Here is a 21,863-nt window from a genome sequence, read left to right as displayed (position 1 = left end):
CCCTTCAGCCGTTCAGTGCAGCCAGTCTCCAGAGCGTGTCCCCGTGTGCGAGACGCCCGCGGCAGCTTTGCTGTCCCTCTCGTGCTGGTTCTGGCCCTGACGGAGGGGCTGTGTCACATTTCGCTCCCGCAGCTCCGTCAGTCGATCGCGGGGAGGGTTTTGTAGCCCTCGTTCCCGTAGTAAATCTTACCTGCTGCTCTTTGTGGCGAGCTCTGTGCAGGTGCCGTGCTGTGAGTCACAGAGCAAGCAGAGGAGTCTTCTCCCTGCAGGCCTTGCTTTGCCTCAGTGGCTCTCAGCGCTGAATTCCCGCTGCCGGCCTTCACGTGTCAGCCCCAACAAGAGCAGCCGGCAGCTTTGCCGTGACAGGGCTTTGCTTTTGCTTGCTGTAAGAGCCAAAGGAAGGATTCCTGCTCGGAGCAGCCTTTGGAAATCCTGACAGTTAATCTGAATACTCTGCAGGCAGAATAGGTGCTGGGAAAGGATTTAGGTTAGTAAAAGAAGCAGATGAGACATCCTTCAGAACTGGAGTATTACTAAAATAACAGGTGCTTTTGAAGGGATATAAACTCTCTAGCTTGGGGTCATAAAACTCCTTGAGGTTTTAGGATGTAGAAAAGCCCTGCTAGGGAAAATTCTTCCTCTCATATACACTGAAAGCATGTTTTATTCCTCCAGGATGGTGCTCACCACACATGTTTGTCCCTGCTAGAAAGTGCACATCACGTATTTGATTGTAATTGCATGCTGGACTCATTTTCCCCTGAATCTGTATGTCAGTGGATCAGCTTTAGGTAAGTGATGTTCTAAGACACCTCCGAGTGATGCTGCTGGTGCTCCAGGTCAGGTGGTCACTATTTCAGACTGTTTCAGACTATTCCAGACTATTCCAGACTATTTCAGCCTAACACCTGCAATACTGGGATTAGGACTTTTACTAAATACTTCTCACAAATTTATCCATTTCCTCCTTTTCTTATAAATCTACTCTTCCATTTCCAACACTTAAATTCTTGTTGTGACTCTTTGAGATACTGAGTTAAAATGCTCATGGACAGTTTGTATTGGCTTCCAGACCTGCTGGGTTGTATCTATTTTAAGAATATATTCATTATTGATTTGGACATTGCTACTGCAAACAGGCACCAGCCTTGCCTTATTCCTTTGCCTTCAAAGGATTTGTCTTTCAGATCTGCCAAGACATGGAATTATTCAGTGCAAATCTGGTTTACATAATATTTGTAGAATATTTTGAAAGTGAGATAATCTCATCCTCCTCTCCCAGATGTTTTCAGATTAAGACAGGGAAGTTTCTCTGTTCTCTGCAGCACGTGTGAGTCACTCTTTGGAGTGTGGGACGTATTTGTGTTTCCACTGCCATGGAAACTGTGTTTGTTCTCTGTACAGTAGAGCCCAGGACAGTGAAAGGGCCATTGATCCCAGCAGAGACAGTGACTGCGTGTTCACCACCGAAAACTGGCTCCGAGCACCCTGCACATTCACTTGCCCTCTGGAAGAGAAAGCTGCATGGCAAGTTACCAAGGAGCAGCAAGTCTTGGGAGCAGCAGAATCTTCTCCGTTGCTTTAGTAATGACAAAGCTGTGGGTTCTTCCCAGCGAGTCTGGTGCGTGGAGTTGTCATAAATAATGAAGATGAGGGGGAGGCTGGTCATGTCTTACATCCATTTAAGGCTCATTTCAGTGCCCTCCTGCGGAATGGATTGGGTTCCCTGTCAGGCAAGGACAAGGGATCTTTCTTCACAAGGATCAGGGAGAACTCCCCAGATTTCAGATGGGATCTCAAGTCCACGGGGGAGCCAGCACAGGCACATGCACGGGTGCAGCTGCAGATAAAAGCAAGCAGACCTAAGGCATCGGGTCAGGGCAGCTATTTCAGCTCTGCAGAGAGAAATGCCAGTATTTCACTCCTGTTGTTTTCCTCCAAATAAATAAACATCATCCCAGTTTAATCTTAGATACCAAGATTTGCTAAATTATTTTGTGAGCTCATGTGAGCAGGATCTAGGTCACGAAAACGCAGCGAGCCGAGATGAAATCCAGAAGATGTTCAGCACAAGACAGTGCTGCACAAGGAGCTGCCCTGGTCCTTACTCCTGGCACTCCAGTGCAGGCAGAGCAATGCCAGGAGCTGGAATTTGGCTGGAGCAGCATTAAAAGCTTTTCTTTTGAGGATGGGGCATAGTGAGGCTGGGGCATGTCAGAACTTTACATATAAAGGCCACAAGTGCAGAGACTGTATGCACTAAATTAGATTTAATGGAAGAAACACTAATATTTTCAGGGCTATTTTATCTCTTTATGCACAAATATAAAACCAGACAAAGTTCTGACATTACGTCCTTACCTATCATGGCTGGGTGTTTCTGCCCCAGTGGGTTTAAACAAGGATGGATGCAATTCAGGTCATGCTGCAGCTGAAGTGGGCGGAAATTCTGAAAGGTTTGTCGTCAGTGTGCAAGAAAGTCGAAAGGAAGGAAAATTCAGCTATAACCACGCTTGTTAGTTCAGCAAAGAACAGTCACGTGGGAGCCTGGAGAAACCAGATCAATGAACTGAAAGACAACAAATGAGATGAGCCTTCAGCTGTGAAGGGATGGATGTTTCCTCAATCAGGAATGAACGAGGCAGTTCACAGAAGTGGAATACTCCACTCTGAAGGAGTATTCTAATTTTTGCCTAAGGATCTCAGTTTTTCTTTTTGTCCTGAAATAAACCATGTAGCTTTCTGCTTCAGGGAGTTTTATTCTTGGCTCTGTATTTTCTCAGAGATCTGATTTTCCAGTGCACTGCACCATCTGCTCATGGTTTACACCACGACAGAGCAGAAGGAGTGCAGGGCCTGGCATGAGGTGTCAGTGCTGCTTTGAACCAGTTGTCTACATGCAAGAGAAAAATGCTGCTTAGTAAGGAAATCCTACTGAGAAAATATTTCAGATTTTTCTCTTCCCTTGCAAGTTCCCAGGAGTTTGGAGCACATGAATATTCTGGTCTTGTCTTTATTCTGTGCTCCTGAACTCCTTTATCAGTCTCCTGGGACAGGAGCAGCCCCGGAGGCTGGGAAGCGGATCAAAAAGATGTCCTTAGCAGAAGCCAAACAGAGCCTAGAAACTCTTCCTGTTCCTCTGCCAGAAGATCAGAGTTCGGTGTCTTGCAAGAGGCACAGGAGCTTGCAGCCTCTGCCACTCGCCTTGCCCACGTGCAGGTGGCCTCCTGAATCCTTGCCATGCCGAAGGTCAAACGCTGTGTGAGTTCAGCTGGATCCTTCCAGCAGCCGTGGGCATCCCTGGCCCCTCCGTGGCTGTGCAGCCGCAGTCAGATGTGACAGCATCAGTCAACCCAGGAGTGCTGCAGTGACCGGGCGCTGAGCTGCCCCTTCTCACTGTGACACACACCCCGTGTGGACCCTGGGACACTGCGGAGGCCTGGGCTGGGCCACTCCCTGCTCATCCCCCGAGCCTCAGGAGCTGCCCGAGCCAGGGCCATGCCGGCTCCTGGGCCCCACGGGGGCCATCCCAGCCTTCCCATCTTTCACTCCTGCCTGGCTCCTCACCCTGCCATATGCTGGGATAGGCTGTGGACATCCACACCCGACCCCGGCCCGTGGGGAACAGCCAGCTGGCCAACAAATCCTGCCAGATCTCAGGGAAAAAATCATAGCTGGGCTAGCTGGCTTAGACTGTAAGAGACTCGAGACTGGCAAGTACCCGCTCACATCATGGCATAGCCGGCTGGAAGTGATTCACTTTTTGATAAGGTCATTTCTTCAATAAATTAGTATCTTAACTGCCCCACATTCTCCAGAGCCTCGAAGAGAGATGCTGTTCCCATGCTAAACAGATGGGAAATGGGAACCCTGAAATGAGCGAGGAGACAGGAAATTTTGACCCATAATAACCCAGACACTGGAAGGATCAATAAACATTAACTCTGGAGTGTTTCCCAAACACATGTGAAAGGGCAGATCGCAAATTTCCCATTTAAATTGGATTTTGAAACAAAGGTCAGCTTTCAAAAACACTGAAACTGATTTCTGTAAACAAATAAGCAAACAAACCAAATCCTATTACCTTCTATAAAAAAAGGTTTTCCTCCAAAAAATAAAGACCTGGAGAGGCAAAAATTTTAGCCAGTCTTTGTGAAATTTATGGAAAAAAAAAAAACCAAGTAATTACGTTTTTAATCCCAAATTTGAAAACACAAAGTAGTATTTCTCCTCCTATCAAGCATTGCCGAGCAACTCAGATTAAATTATCACAGGGGACTCAGCATTTATCATCTAAACAACACATTTTGCAGATAAGATGAGAATAATATTTATTTGTGAGACACACTCAAAACTTCAAATACTCTCAAATTCAGCGCAGTTCTGAAGTCTGATGATCCAAAAGCGTTTGTATTTTTTTTTCCCTGCTCGCCTGTCCATCTGTTTGGTGTCCTGTGGTGAGAAGCAATATTAGAGGCTGTTGATCTGAGATAAAAGAATCCTGCTCTTAGAGGGGCTCATCCGGAGCTCCGGCATCCGCCACAGGCCGGAGTTTTCCAGGTGCTGCTGCGGGCGCAGACTGCCGCGGGCTGAGACGGCGCCTGCGGAGCAGCGAGGGGAACTGTTGTGGCAATAAACCCCGCCGAGGCACTTGGAGCACCTGTGCCGCGGCTCTCCGCGGGCTGTCCCTGACAAAGGGCGCTCGCACGCCGGCACCACTGCGTGTTCCCCGTGCAGCTCGGCCGTGTGTCCCTGTCCCCGGCCCGGGCCACGCCACGTCCCCCGCGCTGCCGGGCACAGGACGAGCAGCCCAGCCCGCGGTGAGGACAAAACGGGGACACCGCAACGGGGTGGCTTTGCAATTTCTCCCGATTAAGGCCATGTAGGTTAATCCGTGCTTTTGGCGGGGTGGTCCGCGTCTGCGGAGCAACGTGCGGAACGCAGGGCACGACAAACTAAAGCACCCAACTCGGGCGGCGAGCAGGGCCCGCTCCCCGCGCGGGCGGAGCGCTGGGCTGGCTCTGGAGGAGCGCCCGCCGCCTCCAGCAGGGCTGCGGCCGCCGGGGCCGGGCGGGGGGATGCGGCTGCCCCCGCCCCGCCGCCCGCACACGCGGCCCCGGCGCCGCCGCGCTGCGCGCCCTGCCCCGCGCCCGGCCCCGCCGGCAGCCGCCGCCCCCCGGAGCCGCCCCGCGGACAGCCCCCGGACAGCCCCCGGACACCGGGCAGCCCCGGACAGCCCCCGGACACCGGGCAGCCCCGGACACCGGGCAGCCCCCGGACAACCCCCGGACAGCCCCCGGACAACCCCCGGACAGCCCCCGGACACCGGGCAGCCCCCGGACAGCCCCCGGACACCGGGCAGCCCCCGGACAACCCCCGGACAACCCCCGGACACCGGGCAGCCCCCGGACGGCCCCGGACAGCCCCCCGGAGCCGCCCCCCCGGACACCGGGCAGCCCCCGGACAACCCCCGGACAGCCCCCCCGGACAACCCCCGGACACCGGGCAGCCCCTGGACATTCCCGGACAGCCCCCCCGGACGGCCCTGGACACCGGGCAGCCCCCGGACAGCCCCCGGACAACCCCCCGGAGCCGCCCCCCCGGACACCGGACAGCCCCCGGACAGCCCCGGACAGCCCCCGGACACCGGACAGCCCCCGGACAACCCCCGGAGCCGCCCCCCGGACAGCCCCGGACAGCCCCCGGACAGCCCCCGGACAGCCCCGGACAGCCCCCTCTCCTCCCCTCCCGCGGCGGCCCCGCGCCGAGCCGGGCCATGGAGCAACACCTGCGGCGCCTGCGGCAGGAGCTGGTAAGGGCCGGGGGTCGGGGCACCGGGGGGCGTCCCGGGGGCTGCGCGGCGGGAGCGGCTTTGGACAGGTCCCGGTTGTGGGTCGGGGGTCCCGCCGCTCCCAGCGCTGTGAGCGGGGGCAGGTCCGGGTTATGGGTCGGGGGTCTCGCCGCTGCCATCCCTGGAGCGGGGGCAGGTCCGGGTTATGGGTCGGGGGTCTCGCCGCTGCCATCCCCGTGAGCGGGGCAGGTCCGGGTTATGGGTCGGGGGTCTCGCCGCTGCCATCCCTGGAGCGGGGCAGGTCCCGGCCGGCGGCGGCCGCTCGGGGTCCGTCCGTCTGTCGGACAGAAACCGCGGCGGGGGCGTGCGGGGGCTTTAGGGACAAGCTGCCAGCGCAGGTCAGACATCAGGGAAGCAGCTACAGAGATGGATAGGAACAACTTTCTGGGAATCAAAAGGCTGTAAAAGGAGCGCGCTGGCATCTCCGGCACCCTGTGAAATTACTTCTCCAATAGGAAAGCCTTTGTCAGAAACGAGCGGCGTTTTCGCCCTCCTGCCGCTCCTGCTCAGGGGTAGCCTCAGTCCCGGGGCTTGCTGGGGCTTGTCCACCAGCCCGAAGGTATTGCTGGTGCTCTGGGGTGGGTTGGGAGGAGGAACTGATACTTCCCAAAATAGGGTTCCAGTGGGTCTGGCTCGGAGTCTGCGTTATCCTGATAAATAGATAATGAGAACAAAAGGGGAAGACAAGGCAGAGCAAGAACGGGTGGGTGAAGTTTCTGCATGCCAGGAGCTCCCGGTTTGGGCTGGAGGGAGGTGATTTCAGCTGGGCTCGTGCTCCCTGGAGCTCTGTCCAGTGCCTGCACTGCAGGAAGCACTCCGTGTGTGACCCCAGCGAGGCCCTGCGGAGCAGGCAAAGTTCCAGCTGTGCCCAGGGCAGGAGCAGGGCTGGAGAGCCCCGTGCTCCTCCAGATCCCGGTGCCTTGTGAAACACGGGCTGGGCCAGTGGCCTTTTGCTCTCGATAAATGTGGCAGCAGTGACATTTAACCTGCTGGTGTTCCCAGTGTTTCCCCAGCAAACACAGGAGGTGAAAGACAAAGTAAAACAAAGGAAAATGGGAGTCACTGGTGTGCTGTACACTGAGCGTGATGAATGAAATGCAAACTGCCAACCGGGACATGTACAGAATAATCTGACAGCCCTTGGAAATCTGAGCTGGGAGGTGAGATGGGAGAAGGAATAGCTTCCAGAACAACATCCTAAGAATAAGGTTCCTAAATCAGTGTTTTGTCTTCTAACCAAATCGGTTTTGTTATCTGAGCAATATTTTTGTAGAGGAGCCTAAACACTGCACCTCTGAGTCTAAACCATGCCTGTTTTGTAGTGCAAAATATAACTTCTGAAGAGTCAATATATTCAACAGGAAGGGAGATCCCTCACACTTAATGTGTGAAAAAAATACTTTAAATGAGAAAATTCTGGCTTTGTTCAGTCCTTGCTATAATGCAGGAATTGATTTTTTTTCAGTTGTAAAAATGCAACAGTTTTTATTACATTAATAAACCATGACTTGGCCTTGCATAAATCTGTGTATGCTTGGCTTAAACCACTGGGAAGGGGCAGTTGTCACCTTCAGCTGGACGAGTTGTGACTTGACTGAGGGCAGCCTGGGTCTCCACACATTTGGTTTGCACCCGTCACATTGGTTCCCCCTCCCATGGCCCGGATTTTGTTTTTCAGACTTCAGAACTTCCTTTCACACGGGCTCTCCGGGGATGGGAGCGTGGCTGGGCTGGGACATCCGCAGGGTGCAGCTGGACAGAGCCTGGGCTCGCTCCCCCAGCTCGGCCAGCTGCAGGCTGCAGTGAGAGTGGGAGCTGCAGCGATTGAAACGGCCGCCAGTGTGTCCTGAGCAATAGCAGCTTGTGAAAATCGGCTCCTGGAACGAAAATAGAGGAGTGTTCCTGTAAAGAGCAGCCCGAGGGACAGCTGGGCCCATCTGCACCACGGGCAGTGGGAACCGGGCTGCAGAGCTCTGCCACTGCCTCGCTGCTGGGCAGGTCCTGCCCGGCCTCTGGCTGCACCGGAGCCACGGCTCCCGGGCAGGACTGGGGAGAATGGCCTTGGCCACCTGCAGCCCGTGAGCCAGCCGAGTGGGGCACAGGGCAGCCCGGCCCCGGGCATCCCCCTGCATTTAGGAGCACCCCAGGCTGCGCTGTGCCCGAGGAGCAGCCCTGCTGTGCGGGGAGGCTCTGCAGAACTTCCCTCTGTGAGGAGCCAGGCTTTTTAGGGCTGCTCAGTGTCACATGGCAAGGTTAGAGACCGTCCCGCTGGCAGAAGTTCAGTTTGTCTCACTGCAGGCAGCCTCTGGTTTGGTAAACCAGACTTTTGGCCAGTTTTGAGGAGGGGATTTTCTCAAAAAATAGTGGATGTTGGCACAGCTCCCAGTTCCCAAGGAAAGGTTATCTTCCAGTGCAACTCAATCCCCCGGCAGTGTGAGACAGGAGGATTCCAGCTCTGTTTCTCCTTTCCCTTGCTTTGTTTATTAAAAACACACTGAATTGCTGGTGTGCGTGGCTGGGGCTGCTGTGGGCCCCCATGTGTCACCTGTGCCCTGGGAGCACAGCGAGCTGTGCCCGGCAGGCCAGCGAGCAGCGAGGCCGGGCGTGCTTACCCCGCTCTTCCCATTTCCTCTGGGAAAGCTCTGCCAGGGCTCCCGAGGACGAATCTGACCCCTTTCAGTCAGTGAGGAGAGAGCTCCCATTCCAGCCGCGTGTTTTCCATTGTAAGCTGATGGTTTCTGGCATGTGTGGTGTCCCTTTGACTGGAATTCATTCAGAAGCTTCCACACGCAAGCGCCGCGCAGGCAGGAGAGCGCAGCTGACACAGCCATTCACGCTGTGGGGCCAGGGCAGCTCTGCTGGGGCTGGCACCCTCACCCCAGCCTGGCACCAGCCCCTGCAGCCTTTCCCCACAGGCTGTGCCAGCTCTCTGCACCTCCGCCCCGGCTGCAGGAAATACTTGAGACCTTGTTCTCCTCCAGGAAGCCCCTGGAGATTTATGGACACACTGTGGCTTGTGGGAACGTGCAGCGCTGGTTTCTAGGGCTGGTGATGGAATCAGCTGTGCTTCTGCACTCCTGTCATGTGTCCTTGCAGTGGCAGCTGTGAAATGTGCCCCGAGCTCGGGACTGTGCCACTCCTGCCACTGATCCCATCCTCACAGCCCTCTTGCCTGCATTCGGAATCTGCAGACGCTGTCCTGAGGCACAGCAGAACTGTGCTGCTCCCCCAGTCACAGAACGCTCAGGTTTAACAGGAATTGTCCTGCTGAGGGATTGGCAGAGTTTCATTTCTGTGCTGCACAGGGCAGTGCCTGCCTGCGCTCTCAGACACCAGGACAGTTTGCACTGACGTGCAGCAGCATCACACGTGGACCCTGGCATGGGGGCTTGGGGCTCCTCTGCAGGTAGAATAAATCATTGTTTTCTCTCTGGGAGCTGCTGAGTCCACGGGGCAGATTTATCTGGCACGTGGGGTTTGTGTGGCTGTAACAGGCGAGGGGCACAGCCGTGTTAGCTGTGCTTGTAACCTTACTTGGCTGTGCTTGTAACTTTGCTTGGCATGTTTTGTTCTTTCACACGAATCCAGGATATATCTGGGCTTTCTGTTGCTTTTCTTCTGGGAGGAAAAGTATTTAAGTCACCACTCTGACTTGAACTTTTAATGTTCTCCCTGCACATTTGTCATAAATGCATCGAATTACTGAGTTTGATAGAGTCTGACTCCCTTCTTACATTAATTTATGTCCTGGTAGACAATGTTTCTTGCTATGAATATCCTGCAGGAATAGAACATTGGGTCCAAGTGAAAAATACAGCCAATTATTTTTACTCTTTGTCTCACACTGGGTCCTATTCCGGTAACTGTGTCACGCTCCGAGAGGATCTGCTGTGTTTTCATTGCTGCTCTCTCTGAAGGGGCAGCTCGGTGCTTTGCAGTCTGTGGGGCACAGATGACACCCCGAGGGTCCAGTGTCACTGCTCCAGCTCCAGCAGGTGGGAACAGGCACCTCCAAGCGTGTCTCAGCTGATGCAGGTCCCTTTTTGGGTGACTTCACCCCTGGCTGCTGGAGGCAGTGCCAGAAGGTTGGGTGCTTGTCACAGACCTCATGCCTTGGTGTTCTGAGGGGAAGGTGCAAAGGAGTGACTTGACAGCAGATGTCCTGTCATGTTTAACTGGGGAGGGGAGGCAGTCACGGGCTTTGTCCTCTGGGTTATTTCCAGAGCACTCACCTAAAGATGAGGATGGATTTTTTTCAGTCTCCCAGTTTCACATAATCAGGAATGTTAAAGAGCAGACTCCCAGGGAAGCAGGTCTGGGCTGAAAACTGACACTTTTAACCATCCTCTTCAGTCTGCCCATCGAGGCCTGTAGTCTCTCTTATCCTTGGGCTGTGAGTAGAAGTCTGAAGATTGGAGTTATTTTTGGCCCATTTTTATCCCGTTTGAGGAGAATTGATTTTTCTGATTTGCCTTTAAACATAGGGAGTGTGATTGGGAAGCACAGAACAATAACCTTGCACTGGGAAGGAAGGTGGGGTTTGGGGTGATGTGAACCACGTCTGCCGTGGTTAACATCCGCTTAGGATCTGTTGAAATTGTTGTGAGGGGGGTCTCTGGTTTGGTTTCAGCATCCTTCCTCTTTCAGATAAACTGTGAGCTCACAGTTAGCATCCTCATGCAGCTAACATACCCTGGGAAGACAAGAGGTAAAAGAGACACTTGAAATTCTTGTGATAAAATGCAAGAACTGAAAGACAACTGCAGGCCCTTGGCATGCTGCAGGGGAAGGAAAAGAAAGGTGGAACGAGGGGCTGGAGAGAGCTCTGTGTGAGCTGTGCTGCAAGGCTGTGCCCAGCCACAGCTGCAGGCTTGCTGGAGATTAATCCAGTTAGTGACCCAGAGGAAAACACAGAAACAATATGATCAGCTCAGCAGTTCTAAAATGATTTCAGTCTCTATTATGTCATCTGCTTTAAATACCAATTGTTTGGTGCTGGCTCTGTTGCCCATCAGAACTATTATTAAGAACTATTTGCCATTTGTTCTTTCCTGTCCTCTTAGCAATAACTTCCTCTGTGTGCATTTCTTTTACCTAAGAGCTGGACATCTGTCTTCCTCCTCGTTGTGGCAAACACGCTCAGGGCTCTTCTTCCCAGCTCTGTGCTCAGCTGGGGTGTCTGGGCTTTTCCTTTCCATCAGCATCCCAGAGCTGCTGGCCCTGGGCAGGCAGATGTGTGGATGGGCTGGGAGTGCAGAGAGCTGTGGCTCCAGATCATGGGAGCTGGATCCTGAGAGCTGGGTGAAGGGAGATGTTAACAGGAAAACATCAGTTCCCAAAGTGGCTGGCAAGAGTTGCTTATTTACCTGCGAAGGGGGAAGTGGCAAGGGAAATCTCCCTTATTTGTAGATCTCGGGTGTTTGAGGCTGAATTTGATGAAATGCCAGTAACTGCTGGAGGGGGTTCCTTGGGCCAGGCTCTGCCCTGCTGTGTTAATCAGTGGTGGAAGATCATTGATTTACCAGCTGTGAAAAGCAGTTGTGGGTTATTGTTTGGGAGGTGAGGAGCTCGTGGAAAGGGTGGCTTCCAAAGCAGCTGGTGCCTTTGCTGCTCAGGATGGTGCATTTCCAGTGCAAAAACCACTCCATATATGAGCTCTGGCAGTCTTTTGTTTGGTTCCCTCCCATGTTGAATATTCCCTGATGATCATTTGAAAGTGGAATTTTGAATTTTGCACTTCAGTTTTCAGTGCTTGAGGTGTCTGTAGTTTGAATGAGCTTTGCTTTGGAGGAGCACTGAGGCAGAGCTGCCTGGCTCACACCTCCACAGGAGGGCTGAGCCAGGTAATACCTGGTTCCTCAGAAAGGAGCCTCTCCCATCACACACCAGTCGCAGGCACTGAAGGGGAGCACAGCCCTGTGAGTACTTGTCTTGCTTTAAAAGGCATGAGTTGGCTTGTGCAGAATTAGACATCAAATTTTTCATGCCAATTTTTAGGGATTGCAAAAGTTTCAGGAATAATGAGATCCAATGTGAGGCATCTGATTTTTAACTGGTTTATAGAGATAGATTTGGATACCTTGCCATGGTTCTAAGAGGGCTTTTTTTGGAAGCAGAGAAGCCAAACCACCACTTCTGTTGAAGGGCCAAGCGTCTCAGATGAGACAGCCGGGGCCCTGGAAATGCTGCCAGGCTTGTGCACCTCGGGCAGGGAGCAGCAGGAGCAGAGGGGAGGGCAGGCTCTGTGCACACCGGGGTGGGCAGGGCTGCTGCCCTGTGCTCTGCTCTGCAGCCCCACTGGCCCCACAGCAGTGTGGGATTTGCAGCTCGCAGAGGCACAGCAGAGCATCTCCTGGTGCCCAGCTTACACAAGGGCACCTGCAGAGCCCCGGCAGGGCCAGGGTCCCCCTCCAGCCACGAGGGCTCTCGGGGCTCTGTGCCACGCTCACGCTCTGTTTGCAGTCCAGCTCATCACAAATCTGAGCTCCTTCTGCATGAGCTGTGTGACCAAGAGCCAGTGAGGGCTGTCCCTTCAGCCTGCAGCTCCCATCACCTCCAGCACTGCATCCATTTGATTTCCAGCCCAACCTGCTGAATTTTTTGCAGAATCCCTTTTTCTTCTCACAGACCAGGTAGTTCAGTCCTGACCCTCTGCCAGGGTGGTGATCTCTGTTCTCTGGGACATTGTTCCTTTTCTGGAGAGTCTCAGAGGAGCCAGTCCAAACTTGGGAGAGCTGAGATCTTGGCAAGGAGGAGAGGCTGGCAGTTAGACAGTGGGGAAGGTTTCTTTTCCCTCCAGAATTTTCTTTCCAAGGTGAGTACTCTTAATTGCAGGTGGATGGAAGCCAAGCCCCTCAGGCTGTTTGGTCACCAGGCAGTGACTTCACTTTGGGCTGGGCTTCCCTCTCTCTCTAGTTCTGTAAAAGGCTGAGCAGATACCAAGAAGAGCAGAAGATAAAGCAGAGGGGGTTGGTTTGCTTCATTTTTTAACTTGCACAACACTAAATTACATCAGCATTTGCCAGTGGAGTTGAAAGTCTCAGGATGTTGAGAACTCAGCTGCTGCTGGTGGCCTCGCATTGCTCGGGGACACTGAGGCCAGAGGGTGGGATTGCCCCTCCCAGGGCAGGCCACTGGGGCAGGAGCCACAGCCCAAAGCCTGCTCTCCTCCCCTGTGCTGCCAGGGGCTCAGCCCAGGACCCCCATCAGTCATTCACAGGAGAGGCTTTCCACAGAGGAGAACATCCCCTCTTCCCGTCCAGCGGTTCCGGCTCCCAGGCTGCTGCTGGCCCAGCTTTGGCAGCCCAGCTGCTTTGCTCAGGAGGAGAAGTGCTGCCTTTGGCCTCAGCCTGTTCCTCGGGCCGGCTGGCTCTGCCTGTGAGCAGCGAGCCCAGCGCTGCCCAGCGCTGCCAGGGAAGGGTTAATGCCCCCTGGGTTGGCCTGGCTGAGCCCGGCAGGGCTGCCCCGTCCTGTCCCGGGGGCTGGAGGAGCCCAGCCCGGGGCAGGACCCTGCGCTCCCCACTGCGATTACTGCGCCAGGGGATTTGGTGGGAAGTGGCCAATGAGGGGCCAGGCTGGCTCCAAATCCAGCTTTTTCCAAAGCCCCAGATAAAACAGACTGCCGTTAATAAGGCAAGGAAGGTTAGGACGAGCAGCATCTCAGCAGATCTGGAGAGGTAAGGTGGCAGTTCTGTCTGAGGCTGGCGGAGCATCTGGCCCCAGCTCGGAGCGGGAAGCAGGAGCGCGGTGAGGCTGCAACTGGGACATTATTTGCACGTCTGCAGCAGGAGTTTATTTGCTGATGTTAAGAAATGCCATAGCTGGAGGCTCTGGGTAGTGGAATCGGGAAGCTGAGCACAGATTTTCTGTATCTTTGTAGCTGTGTGCTCATTCTGGGTGATAAACAAGTTTCGTGAGAGAAAAGCTCTGAAAAATGACTGTAACCTGCTGGTGAGTTTAGTTCGAGGTTCTGGGGTTGGAAATGGGGATTTGTGGTCAGAGGCTGTTGAGCAGTTTCCACTTAGAGAGCTGGGTTGTCACAGTTTTCTGATGGCTGCTCTTCCTCTGCTCAGCTCCACGTACAGAGATGGAAATAGAGCGAGGAATTGAACCAGCTTAGTTAAAACGGGGATGTAGAAAATAAAGCTTGGTAATGTAAAGCTGAACATAAGAATAAAAGAAAAAGCTGGCCTTTTTCACCCTAACCTTGAGATCTGTTGCTGTACAAAAAATGGTGGTGAGCCTTCTAAACTGTTGGTGACAGCGTAGGCTGGAGCTTCCCTGGACGGGGTAATCTCTCTGCAAACCTCCTCACCAGTGTGACATGGCCTCACCTCCAGCCCTGCCAGCCCCGCTGTTCCTGCCCCTTCCCACTCCCCCTCCTGCTAAAAATGAATCAGTGGCAGCTGTTGGAAAGTGGAGCCCGTTTGCTTTCTGGTGCCGCTTTGGGAATATGATCCAGATCCTGCAGGAGAGAGAGAGCAACGGAGCGAGAGAGGAGGGGGCGTTGGGAGCTCTGGAGAATAACTTGCTTATTTTAAGCCTGGTATAGAAAGTTCAATCTTTGCAGTGAGGTTCAGGGATGAAGCAGAACTGCTACTAAAGGTCCTAGCCTGGGAATCAAAGAATTCCTGCTTGAATGTAAGTAGTCCTAGAGTTTGTTGGTTGTTCTGTGCAAAATTTCCAGTGCGTTGAAATGTCTTTGGTTGTCCTCTAGCGAGAGGTGCCTGTGCTGAGGGCGTTGAGAGCTGGAGATGTGTTATGGAATAACAATTTAATTCTTCCTGGGGTTTATTTTTAATCTACTTGAGCACTTCAGGTAAGGAAACAAGGCTCTGTTCTGGCTCCTGATTTCAGCTGGCAACAGGGCACAAAAGGCTCAAAAGCACAAGAATATTCTAAACCTGGCGGCAGCCAAAACCATTCATAGTTCTACACCTTGGGCTTCTGCCAAGCAATTAATGGAAACTCAAACTCTTTATTTTTATTGTCAGGTCAAACAATCCACTTCTGTCAGCTCCTCTTATTCCTAGAGGGACACTCCTAAAAAAATCTGAGGAGAATCAGAGTGCTGTTGGCTGAAGTGGATGCAGTGCAGGTGGGGTGCGTGGCAGATGTGGTCAGGAGGGAGGGCATGGCCCAGAAAGCTGCTCAGCCCTGCTCTGCTGCCCCGTGCTGCCACTGTCCTGCCCTGGGGACACTGACCCATGGGGACACTGACCCATGGGGACAGTGACCCATGGGACACTGCTGAGGACACTGACCCTCGGGACACTGACCCTTGGGACACTGCTGGGGACACCGACCCATGGGGACAGTGACCCATGGGGACACTGATTCATGGGGACACTGTTGGGGACATTGACCCACGGGGACAGTGACCCACAGGACACTGATTCATGGGGACACTGACCCACAGGACACTGACCCTCGGGACACTGCTGGGGACACTGACCCATGGGACACTGACCCTCGGGACACCGACCCTCGGGACACTGACCCGCTGTGCTCTTCCCTCCGCAGCTCTCCATGAAGGAGGTGGGCGACGGGCTGCACGAGCAGATGAACTGCATGATGGGCGCGCTGCAGGAGCTGAAGCTGCTGCAGGTGCAGACGGCCCTGGAGCACTTGGACATCTCGGGGCGCCGCAGCCCCGCGGAGCAGCGCCGGTGCTGCCGCGGCAGCGCGGGGGCCGGGCAGGACCCGCGGCGCTGCCCCCCGCCCCTGGCGTGTCCCGAGCCACGGCCGGCCAGCCTGTCCCAGCCCGCTGCGTTCCCGGAGAGCGGCCGCCCTCGGGACACCCCCTGCTCCTCGCGGGGCCGCTGCGGGGAGGGCTGGTGTCCCCCAGAAGGACCCGGCCCCGTGTCCGGCGGCGCGGAGCACGGCCGGCCCCGCACAGCGCGGCCCCGCAGCCAGGGCACGGCTGCGGCGTGGCCGCTGTGCCAGGAGTGCCCGGGCTGTGATGAGGGCCACGACTGGACGTCGTCCCTGATGTCCCAGAGCAGGAACCGGCAGCCGCTGGTGCTGGGGGACAACATCTTTGCAGACTTGGTGGGGAACTGGCTGGACCTGCCCGAGCTGGATAAGAAGGGGGAGAAGAGCGAGGCGTCCCTGTCCCTGAGCAGGTCCCAGGAGCTCTGCAGGAAGTTCTCCCTCACGGCCAACATCTTCAAGAAGTTCCTGAGGAGCGTCCGGCCAGACCGCGACAGGCTGCTCAAGGAGAAGCCTTGCTGGCTCCCTCCTGAGGACAAACAGCCCGAGATTTCCAAGAGGTCCAAAAAGATCAACAAACTCAAGGGGACATTTTACTTGCCCCTTCACGGGAACCTGCAGAGCCACCACAGCAAAGCAGAGAGGTGCCCCAGGGCAGACAGCCGTAGTGAGCACCCCAAAACGGGCACCAGGAAAGTCCCCGACCCCAGAGACTTCAGCCAGGCGGGGTTTGACATCAACACGGCCGTGTGGGTCTGAGCCTCCGCTCTGCCCACGTCACACCCAGCGCGAGTGGGGCCACGCTCACCTGCTCAGGACACCCCTGAGCTCTCCTCAGCCACAGGAGAGCAGTCCTGCAGAACGTGCTGCGGGCTTCGCATGGAACTTTCTGGAGAACTACGGCTTCAGGGACTGCCTGAGCAGCAGCTGGTGCAGCCCCACGTGGGGAGACCTTTGGGGACCAATATTGGCAAAAATAATGCAGATCTTTAGCAGCTGTAGGGTGAGTGGTGCCACAGGTGAGCAGCTCCTGGTGCCAGGCCCATTCCATCATCTCCAGCTCAATGGTGCAGCACAAAATCCACGGTGTGCATGTGTGTGTATGAGTGTGCAAATATATATATATATATATAGTTTTGTTAAAAAAAATCTATTCCTGCTTGTGTGCACTTGAAACTGGGTTACAAACCAGGCGTCCCAAGCCTTGTACCTGAAGCAGTTGTTATTGAAATGGAAAGAAATAAGTTTGAATTTATAAGACTTGAAGAATTGCTGAGTGGGGGACAAACCCCCAGCTCTGGGGGGTTTCCCCTTAAACTGTATCCCTGGTGCCCTCCCAGCATCTCTCCCTCCCCTGCCAGTCAAACCAGTGGGGCACAAGGCTCCCCACAGGGGGTTTGTGACCCGGGGGTCTCGGTGGCTTTGCCCCTCTCCCCTGCCCTTGTCTCTGTGGATTGCTCCGGGTACAAGGTTGCTGAAGTTTATTGTTGGGTTTTCACCAGATGCAAAGTTCATTCCCCGTTTCCTGCTGTGGTCCCTGTTGCTGTTGTACAAACCCCGCTTTGACAGAACCGAGTTCTTCAGTGTCCGACTCTCCAAGAGTTTCCAATAAAGTGGGATCGGTGTCACTCTGCTGTGGGACACCCTGCGTCTCTTCTCTCACTCCAGGGATTTCCCAGCTGGCATCAGCAGTCTGGGGAGCAGCCAGAAGAGTTCCCATTCGAGGAGAGGTTGTAAATCACGGCAGAGCTCCCTGCCAAGGTGCCAGCGCTGCTCCAGAGGCGCAGCCCCTGCAGCCCCCGCGCAGCCCTGAGCCTCCAGGGCTTCTTCTGCCTCCCCATCATCCTGCCTCCCCCAGCAGGGACGTGGGCAGAGGGACAGAGCTCTGGGGAGAAGCTGCTGCCAAGGGCAGAGCCCCAGAGCCAGCCAGTCCCTGGCTGGAGGAGGGGACAGGGTCCTGCCACAGCCCCCGGGAGCACAGAGCCTGGTGCGGGCACTGCAGCCCCAGCAGCTGCTCGTGTGCGTTCCCAAACCTGCTCCACTCACTCCCAGCTCAGGAGGGGCTTGTGTACGAGCAGGGGGTTGTTTTCTTTAAACCACCCAGCTCTATTCCTGTTGTGGCTTCCCGAGGCAGAGAGGCCGCTGGGGCAGAGGCGTGCAGGCAGAATTCTCTTTCTCCTTTGCAAATTAAATATAGGCACAAGGCAGGCCCTGCTTGTGCCCATACAAGGAGAGGAGCGGGGCAGCACCCGAGCTCAGCACTTCTGCAGGAACCTGAGCAGGCTTTTGTCGTTCCTCCTCGTGGGCTTCAGGGCTTCAGGGTGCTTCCCCCTTCCTCGTTTCTCTGGCTGCTCAAAGGCTGCTTGTAAAGCATTTTGGTTTCCTCCTCTTTTATCGGTAGCTCGTCCTGTTTGTTACCTCCCCGCTCCTTTCCAGAGGGTCAGCAAAGAGAAGGAGTTTTCCAGAGAGAGGGGCAGCTTTTCCTGCAGCAGCCCCAGCCCCCAGAGCGTGGCCTCAGCCCTGGGGTCCCAGCCCGAGCCCTGGGGTGTCACACTGTGACACGAAATAACTCACCCATTCACTCGAGATGGAAAAGAAGAAGAGTAAAAGGAAGTTTTATTTCTGACCTGTAGTATATAGAATTTTAAAAGTGACAGTGGATTGGAGGGTGAAATTGTCACCTCTCCAACCACACTGGTCAAACTAACAGTTTATTAATTTTCTCCTCCCACAAAGAAGAATGCAAAACAACCATTGTTTACATGAACAGTGCGTGAGAACTCCGGTAGAAATATGTAAACATGAGAAGGCATAGAAAACTTTGAAAGGAACTTTAAAACTTTCATAAGAATAAATTAACACTGGGGCACATCCCAGCCGCGCCCGCTGGCACCAGAGGCTGAGCCCCAGGGGAGAGGAGCTGCTGGGTGGGGATTGCCCAGGAGAGCTGAGCACTCCCACCTGGCTCCTGTGAGCTGCCCCTGACCCCTGAGAGCTGCCCCTGACCCCTGAGAGCTGCCCCTGGCCCCTGTGAGCTGCCCCTGGCCCCTGTTAGCTGTCCCTGACCCCTGAGAGCTGTCCCTGACCCCTGAGAGCTGTCCCTGACCCCTGAGAGCTGCCCCTGACCCCTGAGAGCTGCCCCTGGCCCCTGTTAGCTGTCCCTGACCCCTGAGAGCTGTCCCTGACCCCTGAGAGCTGTCCCTGACCCCTGAGAGCTGCCCCTGGCCCCTGTGAGCTGTCCCTGACCCCTGAGAGCTGTCCCTGGCCCCTGTGAGCTGCCCCTGGCCCCTGTGAGCTGTCCCTGGGGTGAGGCCAGGCTGAGGGTGGCACGGCCCTGGCCACGGTGAGGTGTGGGGTGGGAGGTGAGGGAGGCTGTGGCTGCCTCTGCCGGGCCCTGTGGTACACGGGGCACAGGCTGGCTGTGTGCAATCTGCACACGGGGCAGTCTGCAGCCCGGAATGCACACGGGCACGGTGGGAAAAGCATCTGCCCGGGACCCCCCCTCTCCTGGCAGCCCCCCGTGTCAGCTCCCGTGCCCCTCCTGAGCGCTGAGCCCAGCCCAGCAGCTGCTGGGGCTGCTCCCCGTCCCTGCAGGAGCAGCCCCGTGCCCCGTGTGCCCCCAGCAGCTGCCCCCGAGCAGGGCCGGGCGCTGCCAGAGCTGGGATCAGCTGCTGGCCCTGTCCCTCCTGCCCTGCTCAGGGACAGCCCTTGTTTCTGCTCGCCCTCGGCCCCAGCTGCCTCCCCCGCGCTCCCCTGCCCCCCAGAACTGCCCTGCTGTGCCAGCCCTGCCCGGAGCAGCACTGCCCACTGCCCACTGCCCTGCCCGGAGCAGCACTGCCCACTGCCCACTGCCCTGCCCGGAGCAGCACTGCCCAGTGCCCTGCCCTGCCCAGTGCCCTGCTGTGCCAGCCCTGCCCGGAGCAGCACTGCCCTGCTCTGCCCTGCCCGGAGCAGCACTGCCCACTGCCCTGGGGGCCTGCCAGCCCCTGCCCCTCCTGGGGCAGGACAGAGCTGCTGCACCCCTGGCTGCTGCTCCCGCTGCCCTCTGCTCCAGGGACAAAGCAGGAGCTCCTGAGGACAGACAGGCTGGGGGCTCCTTCATTTGTTCCCTTCCAGAGGCTCAGATCCCCACGGGGCACTCTGCCCAGCGTGGTTTCAAACGCGCTGCTGTTCTCTCTGCCTGTTAAGTGTGTCTTCAAAAGATGTTTTGCATTAAAATAGGATTTTCCAGGGTGTTTGCAGTGACAAATCCAGTGTGGTCTAGGCTTCAGATGCTTGGAAATAGTGAGAAGATGTGGCTGCATCTCAAAGTTCTTAAGAGAAAAAATATTTAATAACTATTCTTTATAGACATTCAAATAATGAAGAATATCACCCAAGCCAGACATCCTCCCTAATTTAGTCTCCAGAGTAGGATCTGCTAATAGATCAGAGTTGGGTTTGTGAATTACAATTTCACTTCTCCAGGGACGTTTCCTGAAATTATAATGGCTTTTGCTCCTCTTTTTTTCTTCACAAAACTGCCACGAAATCGTTCTCCTTTATGGAGTACGAAACCCACCTGATCAGCGCAGGGGCAGCGTCTGCGGAGGCCTGGCTGTGTTCTGCACGGCTGACAGGGGCGGCTAACCCCGAACACGGCACGGGAGCCAGAGGAGCCGGCTGCCCCTGCAGCTGCTGGGGAGGCAGCGGTGGCAGGGGCAGCCTGGGCCGCTCTGGGCTCATTGGGGATCTCTGGTCAGTCGCAGGCAGGGCTGGGTGAGCAGCACCTCCCGCAGCCCGGGCACGCAGCGCTGCAGCTGCACATCCCCGGCATGGGCGAGCGCTGGCCCATATGGCTTAATGGGCAGAGAGGATTTAGCTCTTAGCGCTAATCGAGTGCTTTTCCAGGAGCCGCTCCTGCTCCCTGGGCTTTCCCCTCCTGGAGCCCACACCCTGCTCTCCCGGCCAGATGGCCTCCAGAAGGCTCCCAAATGTGCCTGTAATTAAAAAGCCCTGATTTTCAAAACCATTTCACAGCTTATTCTTCTGACAATGAGATGGGTTCAGGCTGCTGCAGGGCAGGAGGAAAGGGAACCACGGCCGGCTGCCCTCGGGAGTGTTTTCTGTTTACTCTTTGTGGCGTGGCAGGACAGGGCCGGTGGCTTTAAACTGGAAGAGAGCAGCGTTAGACCGGATACTGGGAAGAAATTCCTCCCCGTGAGGGAGGTGAGGGCCTGGCACAGGTGCCCAGAGCAGCTGTGGGTCCCTGGCAGTGCCCAAGGCCAGGCTGGACAGGGCTTGGGACGATGGGACAATGTCCCTGCCCGGGGCAGGGGGTCGGAATTAGGGATGTTTAAGGTGCCTCCCAGCCCACACCCCTGCGGGGCGGCTCAGCCGCAGCTCTCCCGCGGTACCTGCTCAGAGCTTCCCCCTCCTCCCGGCTCGTTCTGCCCCCGAGCAATGCCGGAGCTCGCAGCCCAGGGCAGCCAGCCAGGCGTTTATGCTGCAGCTGCCTGATCTGCATGTGCTCATGCTAATGGTGTGGAAACCATTCACGGCCGGCTTTGTGCGGAGTTTCCTGTGCCCTGAATGGAGCTCTGCTTGGAAAAAGGAGAGACCGGCTCCTCTGGATTTGCCATAATTCAAGAGGGGAACTTTCTGTGTGCTGCTCACCTGCTTTCCAAAGGTGTGATGCCGTTGGCAGGGTGGTGGGAGCTTTGCACGGAATATACGCCTTAACGAGGCAAATAACAGAGACATTCCTGCGAGGAATTCTTCTTTATTCCTGAGAGGAATAGGAGGAACACTCTACTTGCAGTACAGAGTATTGGGAAATTCTCTGGAGATAAGCTGCATTGCCAGGAAAGTCGGGCAAAAGCCCTCGTCCCGCAGGGGTTTTATGGCAGCTGTAAATCACTCGGAGATGGACGGGATAAGGCGCCTCAGTCAGCCGAGCCTGCACCCCGCAGGAGCCCTGCGGGAGCCGCCCCGGCCGGGCAGGAGCGCCGGGCTCCACCGCGGCTCTGTGGGTGTTGGAATCTCCCCGGAGCAGCCTGTCACCCCTGCGGCCCCTCCAGGGAGGGTTCCCGGTGTCCCCGCCGCAGGGGATTGTCCCCAGCAGGGTCCGGGTCCTTTGGCACAATGTCATTTCCGTGTGACACATCTTGGCAGCGCTGGAGGATCGCAGGGGAGCTGTGGGCCCAGCAGAGCCCCTCATCCCTGTGAGCATCGCAGCTGCGAAGAACAACCACCAGGTTCAGGAGCTGTCCCTGGGGACACAGCAGGGCCCCGAGCACGACACTATAAATTAATTATTTAG

General features: G+C 55.7%; 1 protein-coding gene across 4 annotated transcripts; it reads left to right on the top strand.

Annotated features, from left to right (window-relative positions):
- The first annotated feature begins 701 nt into the window (after positions 1–701).
- On the top strand, positions 702–17,190 carry INKA2 (inka box actin regulator 2). 4 transcript variants are annotated; one of them, XR_008440518.1, is made up of 2 exons: positions 702–791; positions 1,405–2,750. XR_008440518.1 is itself a non-coding variant. In XM_053998017.1 (2 exons), exon 2 carries the CDS (start codon positions 15,380–15,382, stop codon positions 16,319–16,321), a length of 942 nt encoding a protein of 313 aa, XP_053853992.1. In that variant the 5' UTR covers positions 750–791; positions 15,374–15,379; the 3' UTR covers positions 16,322–17,190. The 4 variants fall into 4 exon arrangements, 2 of the variants coding, with proteins under 2 accessions (XP_053853992.1, XP_053853993.1); XR_008440519.1 differs by having other exon boundaries at positions 708–791; positions 1,326–2,750; XM_053998017.1 differs by lacking the exon at positions 1,405–2,750 and adding an exon at positions 15,374–17,190 and having other exon boundaries at positions 750–791.
- Positions 17,191–21,863: the final 4,673 nt, after the last annotated feature.

The sequence above is a fragment of the Vidua macroura genome, chromosome 24 (genome assembly GCF_024509145.1).
Source record: "Vidua macroura isolate BioBank_ID:100142 chromosome 24, ASM2450914v1, whole genome shotgun sequence".
Lineage (NCBI taxonomy): Eukaryota > Metazoa > Chordata > Aves > Passeriformes > Viduidae > Vidua > Vidua macroura.
Note: the sequence above shows the minus strand (reverse complement) of the source record. Positions and strands in the feature narration are given on the sequence as shown.